This window comes from Dunckerocampus dactyliophorus, chromosome 3 (genome assembly GCF_027744805.1).
Source record: "Dunckerocampus dactyliophorus isolate RoL2022-P2 chromosome 3, RoL_Ddac_1.1, whole genome shotgun sequence".
NCBI lineage: Eukaryota > Metazoa > Chordata > Actinopteri > Syngnathiformes > Syngnathidae > Dunckerocampus > Dunckerocampus dactyliophorus.
Genome location: NC_072821.1, coordinates 32004449 through 32020416, shown reverse-complemented (window position 1 = coordinate 32020416; position 15968 = coordinate 32004449). Strand labels below are relative to the sequence as shown.

The following is a 15968-nucleotide window of genomic DNA, read 5'->3' as shown; positions in this document are numbered from 1 at the left end:
CGTGGCAGCTGCTTTCACAACATTAGCACCACTGTCAGTAGTTAATAAGTCCAATTCCTGGAGAAACTCCTTCAACTCACTTGCAATGTTTTCACCCGTGTGTTCCTCCGGGAAAAAAAAACTTGTCTGGAGACAGGATGACTTCAAAGTTCAGTGACTGGTTATGTAGTGGACCGTGAGGCAAATATATGGTTGAGGTTTATCTAAACCAAACCACTTCCATATTACTGAGGTACCTCCCCGTTTAGCAACTATTTGTTCGTCTATTGTTTCCGCTTCTCCGCCGCCTTTAGCCATGCTCATTTTCTCTCTTTTGTCGTTTGCTCTGCTTTCTCGGTCACCGCTGGACCATGCTGTGGTAGATGTGCGCGGCGGCACGCAGTCGCAGGAAAAACACGTCATCAACACTGCTTTTTTCCGTTTTAAAAGATCATTTATACCGGTATTGGTCATTTTATTATCATTGGAAGAATTTACATGTATATACCGGCGTATATAAAAATGATCGCCCAACCCTGGCGTACATTTAAAAACTGTGAAAGGCATATTACAGGGTTTACACTTTTTCCATAGCAGGCCACATACAGAAACATTAAAGAATGTGGGGGCCGCTTTAATACATTTTGTGCATTAAAGATGCTAAAACCAATCCACTGTAGGTCAATATATGCTAATTTATCTGGACACAATATATATCTTATCTTTGTGTTACAGATGGGAAAGCAAATTAGTGTAATATCTAATATATCTCATTAATAATTAAATTCATTTTATTTTCTCAATTTCTACATGACGATGGCCAATTAAAAAAAAAAAAAAGAGCTGTGGGGCGAAAATGGCCCTGGGTTTATCAAAACTATACATTTTTAAGGCTTTCTATGGATGTATCCATCATTTCCTTTTTTCTGCCATTTGTGGGGGTTCTTCAATCGTAACCTCCTGTTGGAAGTGTGCACGTGGACTTCCTAGGTTGTAAATGAGTATAAATGAGATTGTTTTGCATGTGTATTAATGTGTAAGCATCTGTTTACATTTAAACCTCTCCACATTTGCATGGTCTTCTACTTCTTTTTGAATGATGCACGAATATACCCGAGTCGTGCTCTTCACTGAACTCTGTACTCCTCCTGTTCTCCTGCCCTTCAGTCATTTAGCGAGACTCAGAAGAAGAGGCTTTTGTCATGGAAACAACAGGTCCAGAGGCTGTTCCGGGCCATCCCGAGAAAAACGCTCCTTGACATTGCAGGTTATCGACCGCAGAGGAGGTAGAGTATATAATGTGTTCAGTATGTTGCGGTTGCATATTTGATCAACCGGCACCCCCACACATGGCATTGTTGTAGGAGTGCTATATGAATCTGAATATAGAAGAACTGTGTCTTTGTTCTGCAGCAGCCGTGGATTTGGTCAGTCCAACTCTCTCCCCACCACAAGCTGCGTTGGGAGCAGTGTCATGGCCAGAAGAAGCCTTCGGCAATTCCAGATGCCCTCTAGGAGCTTACCAGGAGCAAGGCTGGGCCTGTTGGGCAGCGGAGGCTTGCTGGGATCTACACCCCGTAGCAGCAGCAGCAGCAGCAGCAGCACACCCACAGGCCCCAAGCAAGGGAAACAGGTGAGTCAAACAAGGACAGGATAAGGGAAAAAAGCATGTAAAACTTATTGCCATCGTTTTTCTTAGGCAAGGCACATTATGTGGTGGCATAACGCATCATGCAGAACCCACTGTGACGCATTGGCATGACAAAAGACAGTGAAAACTGTAACATAGAGATGCTCGATACTGGCTTTAATCAGTATCGTATCACACGTCCTTATCAATACCGATATAGGCAGCAGCTCCTCCCTCAAACTAAAGTTGTGCAATGAACACATTATGTGTCCTTTCTTGCTACACGAATACTGCAATATGCAATACAAGTTAGAGAAAAAGTGCTAAAACACTGCATGTGACTGAGGGATTCTTCCCGAGGTGTGATATTAGAAGTATTGAGGGAAAGACGCTTTGCACATGACAGGTTGGACTTTAGTTTTCACACCGTTTCCTGTTTTGTGCTCTTATTTTGGTTTTACATGCAGTAGTACCAGTTTCTCATTAGTAGTCAGCGCTACTGTTAAGGCGATGCGACATGAACACTTTACAGTCATTGCAAATGAAATATTTACAATTACAAGGCAAAACTTGGAAATAGTTCCACACGGCAAACATACAGAACAAGTTGCTCTGTGGAACGCGTCATCACTTGCGTAGCGATGTCAATATCTGAGGAAAAAATTATACCCATATCATTTGATATCTTATTTTTCTGCCAATACCCCCCACGTCACTTCCTGTCTGACCCCCGATTCAGCTCCCCTAGTACAAGTCTTATGTCCTAAAGGAAAACTGCACTTTCCACACATCATCCACAATCCTTATATGAAACATGAACACATATTTTTCCCCCTTTTCTGTGCGTTCTAACGAGAGAAAACGAGTTAGTATGAGCCAGCTAACACTGCACGTCATGGGAGGTACCTATTTCGACTATGAAGCGCTCTAAAACATAACATAAAAAACCCACGTTTTATATGCATGTGGTGATCATGCATTAAGTACATTGATGATAACATGTAATACTTATCTTGACGTATTTTCATTTAAAACATTACCGAGACTTCTTTCCTAGGTGCATTGATTTCACATAGCCCATAGGAGCTAACGCTACTTTCGTCAGCAACAGCAGCATAGAAACAGCGACGACACTTACAATGTCTGCTCTCATTGGGATGGCTGTGTCTTTCAGCACAAGACTTGTGCTCCTATCCTCAGGTAAAAAAATAGTAGTATCCAGTAGTATCCACTTCCGTCTGTCCCGACTTGAGGTGTTGTGACGCTGAGACTAGCAAGGCGTTGATACTCCGCCAGGTATTGTAAATAAAGTTTTTTGTTAGCTGCTACAATAACAATATCGCTGTAGCTTGGTTAATATACAGGTCAGTTATGTAAATGGTACACTGTTGGTGTTTTTTTAGTTCTTTTAGGGCTTTATCGTTGAAATAGGTGCCTCCCATGACTTGCTGTGTTAGTTGGCTCACGCTAACTCGTTTTCTCTTGTTAGAATGCGCAGACAAAAATAAAGAAATATGTGTTCATGTTTCACATAAGGATTGTGGATTATGGGTAAAATTCCAAAAAGAGGTGCAGTTTTCCTTTTAAATGACCTATTTTCGGTCTACTGCACAGGAGTGTAACAGTGGTTATAGGGGTGTTATTTCATGTCTACAGGGCTCTAATAATATTAAAAACAATATTTAAAAAGTCATAAACAGGTTTTCTATGCTCTATGAAAATATTCAAATTATAAATAAGGAATCCTACTTAGCGGAGATTCAAATATCACGGAACAAATCAACTGGCATCAACGAGGGATAAACGCTAATTTGCTTTGTCAGCTGTAACACAAAGCTAAGATGTAGATGTTCTGTTCAGTTAACTTAGCATATATTGACCTACATTGGGTTGGGTTTAGTATCTTTTAATGTACAAAATGTGCCATTTTCTGTATTTTTTTCTATTTTTCTTGCATAAAAGGTTGATTGCAATAGCAACATTTTTGCATGCTGCTAAAATTACATAGCATAAGAACTGGTGATGGTTATTTTTTGAAGAATCCAACTAATTACTTTTAGTTAGGAATGACTGTATTTCTAGTTAATTGACACCGCTTGTACATTTATCCCTGCTGTAGTTCCCACATATTTACAGTCATCCACAACAGGAAATGTAAGAAATGAAAACACTGGGTGTGAATCACGAGCAGTTTGTTCATGAGCTGCCTGAAATATGCAAGTGCTGGTCTACAAAAGAACATTTCAAGATGTGGAACAATATGTTCCAGGATGTTTACAAGGGTCTGGATAGCAGAATGACGTCTTCATCACTTATTCCATATAAAGTCAGCTTTTTTTCCTCTTTAATTTTATTTCATAACATAAGAATGCAGGGAAAGGAAAAGGGTGTAGTGTTGGTGGTGTTTGACGAATGAAAGAAGGTGGATGGAACTTGTAGGGAAGTCAGGCCACATACCAGAGGCCCTGCGTCAGTGCTGAACGCTGAAACAGGAGGAGCCATGGAGCTGTTTCTTGCTCATCCTGGCACGTTTTGGTCTGGGCTGACCCATTTCATTGTAAACCTCTGTCTTGCTCGCTCTCTCTCTCTCTCTCTCTCATACTCACACACATCCTCATCCCTTACAATGGGAGGAAATACCTCAGTTCCTCTTCCTCGCTCTGGACCTACTTGTGTGTCTGCATGGTAGATCTGTGGACAGAAAAGTAGGAGAGAAATGTGAGTCATTGTTTGGTAGGTGTTGTTGAGGGAGGGGCAAAAGACAGAGCGAGATAGTATTTATATTCGAGAGAGAAAGGCAGTGAGAACAGTGCATAGGCATTTCCTGTTTTTCCTTGGCCTGCGGCACTGGAGGGCCAGGAGGGGGGTTGGAAGAGGGAGCTAGGGGAGGACTAAGTCGTAGTGTCGGAGGTAAAATAGGCAGGTCACCGTGATGAATTTGTATTTGTAGCATCTCAGATTGTGAATTATTTGGGGGTTAGATGTCCGGGGTTTCCGCTACATGTAATTGTTCGTTGCACACCGCCACTACAAAATAAAAGCCGCCACACCTTAAAAAAGTTGTTTAAAAAAACTTGAAAACAATGTTAAGTAATATATTGTATGAATGGATATACTGTATATGCTATATAGACCACAATTATGTTGAAAACAATTTTAAAATGCCTCTCTGGCGGCAGCTAGTTCCTTTTTGCTCCACGGGCGAGCTACAAGTGGCTATCACGTTCATGCTAACTTTCTTTTTTAAAGTGTCACTTAACAATTTTGCTCTCTTGTTATCATAATAATTATGGCTTGTCTTCCAAACACTAGTTGGTAATGGCGATGGTTTAATTTATTTGAACATGCATACAAGTTTTATATAATGTAATATGTCACATTCACAGTTCCACATGTCCAAAAATGAGTAGGAAGAAGCAAAGTTGTTTTACATCAATTGCAATACATTTGTTCACTTCCTGTATTCTAAATATACTCTCTTCTCGTTGAATACGTTGAAAATGAATGAGAATGTGTGACGTAGTACAAAAAAAGTAAAAAGTGTAGTAGTGATTAGACATAGCATTGACAAATGAAATAGAACAGAACACAGTTGGATAATAGGTTAGTACTGGAAATGTACTCCCTAAAGAATAAAGAGTAATAAGTGACAAGAAGGAAGCGTTAGTAGTGAGTGTAGTAGTTTAGACATAGCATTGTACAGCATGTGCACAGTGTTTCAAGACTCTTCCTCCTTGTACTTTGCAAACATCAACTGTTTGTATTGTTTCTTGAAATCGCTCATCGTAGTGCATTGTTTGAGTTCCTTGCTCAATCCGTTCCATAATTTGTGTCTAAGTTGTTCAACATAAACACGCAGTGTGTCCAGTTATAGGATAGTGACGCTATCACAGATCGTATGCTAGCTGTACTGTAGCCCACCAAAGAATATTTGCTTCACCTGAGTATTTTTTTATAACTGTTTTATCAGTCAAAATGTCAAATATCATAATGTTGTAAATGTCAAATATGACACCTGTATTTATTGACAAATGAGCACACTGAGTGGAGATGTGCTTTGTAAATAAAGTGCAATTTAAATGTTGACAGTGCTCTCAGCAACTTTGCCATTCAATTAACAGTTCAAATAAACAGGCGTCAGTACCAAAGCTTTAAAAAAATCCTAGTGGAAACACTGCACACACATCTGCTTTGACTTTGAAAAACATCTATCCACCTTCTTTGCCGCTTATCCTCACCCTCCCAGGTGACTTTGGGCGAGAGGCGGGTACAACCTGGACTGGAGACCCTTGTTGGAGACTCCTGTGATAGCGTGACTGTCTAAAGCTGTACACACTACGTGTTTCTGTTGAACAACTTAGACCCACAACTAGTGTTTATGAAGACACGCCATAAGTATTATAATGACGAGAGCAAGATTAAGTGACACTTTAAAAAAGTAAGTTGTGATGATTGATGTACCCCATGAACGTAATAGCCACCTGTAGCTCAGAGCTCGCTAGATGACGCCATCCAGGCATGTAAACAAAAATGCCAGAAAGTAGAATGATATTGAAATGTCAGAGATCACACACACTAGCATAGATGCTGTAGGCTTAGCATGTGACAAGCTGTCGTCAATTGACTACACATTTTACGGACTATTGCTTATTCTCCCGATAATAAAGTGAATAAACCTTTGCTTGCTTACCAAAATAAAGCATGCAAAATTTTAATGATATTTGAAATTGTTTTCAAACTAATTATGGTTAATATGTGCATAATAATAATAATCTATATAGGTATCTATATAGCATATATATAAATTCACACAATATATAAAAATTTTTCAAGTTTTGGAAAAAAAAACCCAAATTTTTAAGATGCAATGGCTTTTATTTTGTAGTGGCACGCCGCCATGATAAATTACATGTAGCAGAAACCTTGGTGAGAGTCATTAATTCGTTCCAGAAGGTCCGACTGTAACCGAGACAGCGGTAACTAAATCAATTTTTGATTTATTTGCCCATAAAACACTGAATTGTAAATTGTACAGCAGTGAGGGGCATTTACAGGTGCCACTTTATGTCCAAGTAAACAATATAAAAGTTTCAAGCCAGGTGTTGGGAGTGAGAACTTACCAATTTTTGCCAGGAGCTGCTACTTATGGAAAACTCTGATATACCGTAGTTTGTGTCTCTTCAGTAGAAGAATGAAAGACCATGTTCATTGAATCCTATTGTTTTCATAGGGTCTGTGGTTTGCCAACCCCGGAGGCAGCAACAGTATGCCCAGTCGAAGCCACAGCTCTGTACAACGGACACGCTCACTGCCAGTTCACACAACGCCTATGGTCATGTTCCAACAAGCTGGTAGGAAACCATAAAGTACATTGTTTTATTTCATAAGATATACACACCTGATCAAAATCTTAAGACCAATTGAAAAATTGCTATAATTTGCATTTTGCACATTTGGATCTTAATGAGGTTTTAAGTAGAGCTACAATATACAAAAACAAGAAGGGGGAGTGAGACAAAAAGCATTTTGAAAAAGTAATTTATTGAAAACAACAAATAAACTGAAATAGGCTGTTTATCAGCTGACCAAAAGTTTAAGACCATCGCTCAAAAAATAACAAAAAACTCTCCAAACCGGAACAAAAAATGTTCTCAGTAGGACTCAGTAATGAGTAGCTCCATCGTTCTTGTTAATCACTTCAAAAATGGGTTTGGGCATGCTTGATGCGAGTGTTTCCAGGAGGCTAGTGGGAACATTGCTCCAAGTGGTGAAGATGGCTTCACCAAGGGCATCAACTGTCTGGAAATGATGGCCATTGTTATAACCTTCCCTTGCCATCCATCCCCAAATGTTCTCTATGGGATTTAAATGAGGGGAACATGCAGGATGGTCCAAAAGAGTGATGTTATTCTCCCTGAAGAAGTCCTTGGTCAAGCGAGCATTGTGAACTGCAGCGTTGTCCTGTTGAAAAACCCAGCTGTTACCACACAGATGAGGAACCTCATCATGAGGGATGCCCGCTGCAACATCTGCACGTAAGCATCCACCGTTTGACGACCCTGCACCACCTGAAGCTCCAGTGTTCCACTGAATGAAAAAGAACCCCAGATCATGATGGACCCCCTCCACTGTGGCGGGTAGAAAACATCTCAGGTGGGATCTCCTTGTCATGCCAGTAACGTTGGAAGCCATCTGGACCGTCAAGGTTACATTTTTTCCTCAGAATAAAACTTTTTTTCCACCTTTCAATGTCCCATGTTTGATGCTCCCTGGCAAAGTCTAAACGGGCAGTTTTGTGGTGTTGAAGGAGACGAGGTCTTTGGATTCGTTTTTGTTTTTTTTAACCCTTTTCATCTGATGCTGTCTGATGGTTATTGCTCTGCAGTCGGCACCAGTAAGGACCTTAATTTGGGTGGAAGACCGCCCTGTGTCTTGATGGGCAGCCAATCGGATCCTCCGGCTCAGCGCAGGTGTGACTTTTTTTTTTTTGGTCTACCACTTGACTTTTTTGTTTCATAATGCTCAGGATCTATAAAAAAAAAAATGTAGAATGACTGTCTTACTGCGCCCCACCTCAGCAGCAATGGCACGCTGCGAGAGGCCTTGCTTATGCAGCTCCACAATCCGACCACATTCAAAAAGAGAAAGCTTCTTAGCTTTAGCCATCAGGAGGGCATGATGGTGTGAATGCCTGACAGAAAATGAACATTTTGGGCAGATTTTGGCTTTTATAGCCTGTGGTCTTAAACTTTTAATCAGGTGACAAACAACCTATTTCAGTTTTTTTTGTTGTTGTTTAAATTACAAGTTCCAAATGTTTTTTGTCTCAATCCCCCTTCTTGGTTTTGCATATTGTAGCTCTACTTAAATATAAATATAAATATATATATATATATATATATATACACACGCATACACGCACACACACGTCTCAATTTAGAGAGAAGGCTTGTTCTGGGTGTCTGTATTGGATCTACTGTATTATTGAACCTGCCTGCACATTAACTGCAGATTCAGGCTCAACAACACTTTGATAGAATGTAAAGTAGTCCGTACAGTCGTCCCTCGTGATACTGCGCTTTTTTCAGAAATTTATAAACGATCGCCGTTTCGTGGTAGACTATTGTCTATCTATATATGGATAGATAGCTTTATTCATCTCCAAGAGAAATTCACAGTACTGATATGTAGCATTCTGGTTACTAGGCGGCAATAATGACACACAACATTGATGAGACATTGCCTTACATTACATTACCTTAAAACTGCATGAAGTCACAAAAAGGTTCTTCTCCCATTCCGTTTGGAAGTGGTAGGTTTTTGGCTTAAGTTTAGAATAAATTATTTTGAAGCTAACTGGTTAGCTCGCTAGCTAGCGGCCGTCTCGAGGCCCTACAGCATAAAAGATGTGCAATGTGTTGTAAACAATGAATAATACGAGTGCAAAGGTGACCATAAGTGTGTTATTTCATGTCTACAGGGCTCTAATAATGTTTAAAAACGTATTTAGGTTTCTATTCTCTAAATGCAGAAATATTCCATTTATTAACATTGAATCCTATATCGTGGAAAATTGATCGCGGTCACGTCTGGAACCAATTAACTGCTATAAACGAGGGGCGACTGTATGTACTATAGTATAGTATTAAGTAGTCCGGATAACAGTGTACATTTACTGGCTTCTCAAAATAACTCAACACACAACCGGTAATGTCTAAATCGCTGGCATCAAAAGTGAGTCCATGCTTATGTTAAACTGTACTAATTGGGCCCAATTTGCAATTTTTTTCCTCCTGGGATCCTGACTCATCATAACTTGTTAGTGTTACAAGGTCTCAGGTGTGAATGGGGATCAGGTGTGTTAAATTGGGCATTATCGCTGTCACACTCGCTCCTACCGGTGTTGTGCTGTTCTAAATAAAGATGTTCTCGGCTACAAGAAGATTGTGTGTCCACTTAAACGGGTTCCACTGTAGTATACAGTTTAAAAGGAAAACAAACATCCTTGAAAAGAAGCAGTCAGGACATCACCCAATATCCACACAGATTCAGGTCGTGGCGTTTGCTGTCTCAACTCTCCCACGAAAGCAACGTACAGAAACCGTGGTCGTCCTCCACTCTTCCACTGAAAAGAATCAGGAGTGAAACCCCCAAATGGAGGGAACGTTGTGTGTGTGTGTGTGTGAGAGAGAGGAAGGGTTGGGAAAGTTTGAGGAGTCCTACAATGAGGCTCTTTGTGCAGTGAGGACGACTCCTTGGCCCACTTGCTGCCTTCTCTCCCTCCCTGACGTACTGTCATCTCTCCTCCTTTGACAAATCTGCAGAATCATGCAGACGCAGCACAGTTAGAATAAAGGGAGTGAGAGAGTAAATGTATTTGGGGGCTAAGGGGTGGCAGATCATTGGAGCCTATAAATAGTTTACTGTGGATGACCGCCTAACTTAGATTTTCTCTCTCACCACAAGGGATTTTCACTGGCCAGACTCGGCTAAAGACTGAATAGCTCGCCAGGGTTGCTTGGTTGCACAGTCCAAAATATACGCCCAACACACCCTTACATGTTCAACCTCAACCTAACCTTCTCCCATACTTCTTCACCCACTTCACAACTAAAACAGTGTCAGACAACTGTTACCTGGGAGATTTAAAAATAATAAACCATGTACTAAAATGCTAATAGGAAAGACAACTATGTTACAACATTGAAACAATATATATGCTGTGTCAAAGGTGATATAAAGTGAAGCTGGAATTACGGTATATTTTCAGCTAAATAATCTCACAATAATTGTGACAAAACAAAAGGAATGTACTCAATTAAAAACATTTTTGTCATACTGCTGTCAGATAAATAAACCAATATGAAATAAGAGCGAAATCAAGTGGTAATTTTGACACGGCCCCCAGTGAGTAGTCTGAACAGACGCCGTCTTGGTTGCAGGAAACAGATTCAAACACATGCAACCATGAAGTCACAGCAAAGCCAAGAAAGTGATATATTCACAACAATACCATTCACGATATTGTGTTGCGATAACTGATATAACACAGAAAAAGTGACCACAAGTATGTTTTTTTTAACTGCCAGAAAGTGACAGAGACAGCTCTACGCACACTGCAAAATAAGACCAGTGAGCAGCCATCAGAGCAGAGTTGCTTATTTAACACTGGAATGAGCCCCCACACTATTAATCTAAGATTCATAGAATAGATCTATTAAAAAAAACAACAAAAAAACAACTGAATTTTTGACTGAAGCTGACAGATCACCTGCAAGATAGGCTAGAAAGACGAGTGATTACAAGCCATGTTGTGCTAATAATTAATGTCTAGAACACTTACAGTACACATACAGTATTCATGGAAACACGGAAGAAGTGACGGAAATTATAAAAAATAATACATATTTAAACATTCACGCACACATCTAACACAGGAAAAATGCCTTTCAATGTTATTTTTCTCGGCGGAAATAAGATGAACATGTGTTTTGTGTCATTAGCACGATAAATTAGAAAAATAGCACAACGTATCACCAAACAAAAATGTCACAATAAGTAGAGGTACACGATAAATGTATGCGAAATTATGACATCATACTTATATATCAGATAACAATAACAAATAGCTCCAAAAAGGCTCCAATGAGGCAAGATTACCCGTACTGTGCTGGTGACCAAATCAAGCGCCCCTTTTTCTCCTGCCTGTGACGTTAACGGTCTGTTGCAACTTGCAAATCAAAAAATTTCAATGGACAATGGCAGAAGACTTTTCTCTGATCAACCATTCACTACAAGGGGCCTGTCTCCTTGCTCTGATCAACCAATCACAGCTGGAGGCCTGCAGGGCAAGTCTAAATGTTGAATCAGAAGTCCCTTTGCTACCACCCATTGCTAAAGACAGTCCTACTGTTACTGTGTATGTGACAGTGACCTCGCCAGGATGTCCAAGAATTTGATTCTCAAGGCCTTGGGCAGATTACATTGATATGGCAACACAGAAGTGGAAATCTGATTGGATACAAAAAAATCTAACATACACATACACTACTGGAAGCAAGGCAGCCAAGATACACGCTACTAAATGAAGATGACAGACTGTTGGAAATAAATTTATATAATTTCATGGAACAAACACGACAATTTAAGTTTGAAATGTAGGTCTGTGCTTCTGGTAGGCCAGCAGAGAAGGCTTTAGGCACACCAGTGAGTGGCATAATTCTATTTCTCAGATTGGACTCATATTGCCCCTGTTGCTTTGGAGCTGGTTGAGTCGTAGCTTACATGTACCAACATAAATCTCATTCAGTTTATATGAACTTGTTTAGTAACACTCATTGTTTTTTTTCCCCCCCTCCACATAGATCTTCAGTTGCCAGTTACAGAGCCAGACATCAACAATCGCCTTGAATCTTTATGTCTGAGTATGACAGAGCATGCCTTGGGAGGTAATACAGTTTTCCTTGTTGATCTTTACGACAAAAAATTAACATTTCATTGTAGAATATTCTTTGAGACACATCATGACACAAACATCAGCACACCAATGAGTATTTTCAGGATTGATTTATTTACTCTACAGGATTACAATGAATCCACCCAGTCATGTTGACTTTTGTGCACAATTATTTTTGACTCTGTCAATATTTACTGCAGACCAGTATCTGGTCTGGTAGATGAAAGATTTACTCGCAATGTCTCAAATTTTAGTCACAAGATGTGACCATTTAGTCTTAGTCACAGTCTTGAGCTGTGCATCCTTAGACTTTTCCATATGCGGCCTTCTGTGGAAAAAGTTTGGACACCCCTGTGTTAGACCCTAGACCAGGGGTCGGCAACCTTTACCATCAAAAGAGCCATTTTGCCTCGTCTTCCAGTAAAGAAAACATAGCTTGGAGTCGCATACATTTTTTCAAAGTTCTAATCTTTTTTTTTTTTTTTTTTTTTTATGCACCTGTTCCAACAACAGAAATCAGGTAACAGAAGTGCACAGTGCATGTGTTGGCCTGCTTTGAAATCATTTAAAACATTGAACTACGTAAACCTTTTTGGGTCGTTCCTGTATTTGTGTAAACTTAAAACAAAACGTAACCAACTTTAACATTAAAAAAAGCCCACCAGAGTTCATATCGTTTACATCACTTGACTCATCACAGGCAGTTCAATATGCTTGCGCTGAATTCATGCCAGTTTGCCTGAAATCAGAGGATAATTACGTTTTTAAATTAAGGATTAATCGACTATCAAAATTGTTGTTGATTAATTGGATAATCAATTCATCGATTAATTGTTGCAGACGTTGCGTGGTATCAGTCACTTAACAGTGGTCAAGATGTCATTTTTGTGTGTAGGATCATATCAGGGGTGTCCAAACCTTTTCCAGTGAGGGCCACAAAGCGAAAAATGAAAGGATGCAAGGGCAATTTGGATATTTTGTAATACAGGTGAAAAAGCGTATTATTACTAGGAACTTCAGTCTTTTTTCTCCCCATTTTTGCTGTTTTAAATTTTCTTCTTAAATAATCATTGTAAATTTTCTTTCATAATATAATGACTTTATTCCCATATAATAGCATTTCCCAACCTAATTTTCCAATGATGTAACTTAATGTTGTTTTGTTTCTTCTCATAACTAGGCCTGTGACAATAATCAAACATTAGATAAAAATAAACCCGAAAATGTTGCCGGCCTCGATAAATTGACGTGTGTGCATGCGTGTTTGTTTTCCTCGTCTCATTACAACACAGGAGGGATGACAAGAGGGTTCACTCTGCATCTGTCTGCGCACGTTGGTTCTATAGTGGAATAGACAGAGAGAGTAAACCCTCCTCTTAGCCATTCAGCCTCTTTGTCTCAGTACGTGGAGGTGGGGCTACTAGTGAGTGGATACACACAGTGCTAGCAGCAAGTTAGCCTAACAGCAAGCATGCGCCAACATGAATGAGGACACAAAAGTGATGGTTTCTAAGGCGAGTGCCACAGCCCCAGTGTGGGAATATTTTGGTTTTAAACAGAAAGAACAAAGTGAGCGCATGAACACTGATGACCGACCGATAGTTTTCCAACCTGAGAAAAAAAAAAAAACTAAGAAGGAGGTGCAGTGGAGCCTTCGTCCCGACAGTCAGCGCTTACCGAGGTGTTTGGTCGACGAAGAAAAATCTGCGCAAAATGGTGCACACTGTGTCGTTCGCAATATTTTAAGCTTCCCTGTGAAGGAATAATACCCAATCTTATTATCAATGTTATTCAAGTGCAATTTTGTTTAGACTTGATACTCCATTTTATTGTAGTTTTTTTATTGTAGTTTGCTTTTTATTGTAGTGGTTTTTTTTTTCTTAACTGAGACGGTGTCTATTTGTTATTTTGTTTTTGATTATGATTGTGACCCAGCGCCCATTTTATTTTCATTGGGTTTTTCTGTCTTTTTTTGTTTGTTTTTTTATTTAAAAGCTCTTGAGAAGTTAAAGTTAGTTTATTCCCTTTGATAAAATGTACTCGCATTATTATGCCATATAATTAATGAAAAAAATGGTCTCAAAAAATGCTGTCAATTACGTCGATTGACAATAATTTGTAGGACAATTATTGTCCAGCAAAATTTGTTATGACAGGCCTACGCATATGACCTTACGACAAAAAAAATTACAATATTTCTTTAATATTTCAACTCTGCTACTAAAATGACAATTTTTTAAAAATGTTGACTTTATTCTCATAAAATTACAGCTGTTTTTTCTAATTAGGCTCCTGCTGTTTTGTTCCCGCTATTTCCAACTTTGTTTTTGTAAATTTTTGTTTCATCATATTATGACTTCTTTCCCATCATCATCATTTTCTATGGCGCTTATCCTCACTAAAAACCTACTTATACGACAACATTGCACAGTATGTAACTATACAGTATAGTACAGAAGGTTTCATCTTGTGGCTGCCATCAAATCTCTTTACACTGCTACTCACCTTTAAAAAAATAAAAATGAAAAAAAGCATGATCCTATGATGTCAATGATGAAATATTTGCAGACTTTGGGAATTTATGTAATGGTAGTGTGTGTGAAGAATATGTGCGAAAATTAATTTTGCCAAGGGTTACAGTCATTTCCACCCCCCACTAAACTCAACTGAGGTGAAGACAGAAGGGCCTCAGTGCTCCTTACTGAACTTTTGACAAGTGCTGCTTTGTGTATGTGTGCGCCGGGAAGGCACAGAACAGCACCAATTAAAAATGTAGGACCTTGCTTCATTTTTTCCCCCATCTATTTCTCGACTCTTGCATCCAACATGTGTATTCATTCAAAGCCAAAAAATTTATTAACAGCAACGGAAAGGTAATGCGGACTCAACACAACTAGGATGGCTCTCAGTGGGGCACATACCTCCGCCAAGGTGGAACTATCTGTCCAGTCAAAGAATGAATGGCAGAAATAGGACTTTACTTCACTTGTATGCATACTTTTAAACATGTATATGACACGTTCTCCTGCGATTGACTGGCGATCAGTCCAGGGTGTAGCCCACCTCTTGCCCAACGTCAGCTGAGATAGGCTCCAGCATACCCGCGACCCTAGTGAGGATAAGCGGCATAGAAGATGAATGAATGAATGACGCGTTCTCTGAGCCTGTAGAGATCTTTACAAGGATCTATGTAAAGTGGTAGATGAGATGGAAATTCTATGGTTACAATTGTTACATCATTGAGGTGTAGTGTTGATAAAATGAATGTTGGATAACAGCTGGTCTTTTCTTGATGATTTAATCTTGGATATTGGGGGGGGGGACCACAAAAACCTGACAGGAATGTCAAGGTTTTATTGAGTGCTTTGGATATGAAATGTAATTGCATCCTGTAAAAAGATTTGCGTTGGAAGTCATTACTGATGATTTCTGCTACACTTCGGAAATCCAATAACAATCGTTACCTTTCGAGTCCTCTGCCATCACACTCATTAATTAGCATGGCAAGCGCCTTGAACACCTTTTATTTAGCTTCTAACACACCCTAGCTGCAAAGCAAGAACTTAGTTCAAGTAGAAAATATCACAAAAGCCAAAAAAAATACCCATAGCACAAAAAACCCATAGCAAATATAATTGGATTCATGTATTCAGGCGTAATTATTAGGAAGTAAAGTGTGGCTTGGTAACATTTTCCTATTCAGCCCCACCAGAGGCAACAGCTGTCAAACTGTTGTTTTACTCAGAACGCCTCGATCTGTATTTTGACAGATGTGTTGTTCCCGTACATGACAGTGAGGGACCTGACCCCTGACTGTCTGCCACTTCCAGGCCTCATTCCCAAACAGCACATGGCATGGTGAAATTCCTGCTAAACTCAAATACGTGTGTATCGTACCAGCAT

General features: G+C 39.5%; 1 protein-coding gene across 4 annotated transcripts in view; it reads left to right on the top strand.

Annotated features, from left to right (window-relative positions):
* samd4a (sterile alpha motif domain containing 4A) overlaps positions 1 to 15968 on the top strand; it is a 69973-nt gene that overhangs the window by 41520 nt on the left and 12485 nt on the right. For 2 of the 4 annotated variants that reach the window (XM_054769618.1, XM_054769616.1), the window contains exons 9-12: positions 1147 to 1265; positions 1396 to 1612; positions 6840 to 6960; positions 11974 to 12057. In XM_054769618.1, coding sequence (XP_054625593.1) covers positions 1147 to 1265; positions 1396 to 1612; positions 6840 to 6960; positions 11974 to 12033 — 517 coding nt within the window. In that variant the 3' untranslated portion in view covers positions 12034 to 12057. Of the gene's footprint in view, positions 1 to 1146; positions 1266 to 1392; positions 1613 to 6839; positions 6961 to 11973; positions 12058 to 15968 lie in introns of all 4 variants that reach the window. The other 2 variants (XM_054769617.1, XM_054769614.1) reach the window with 1 other exon arrangement.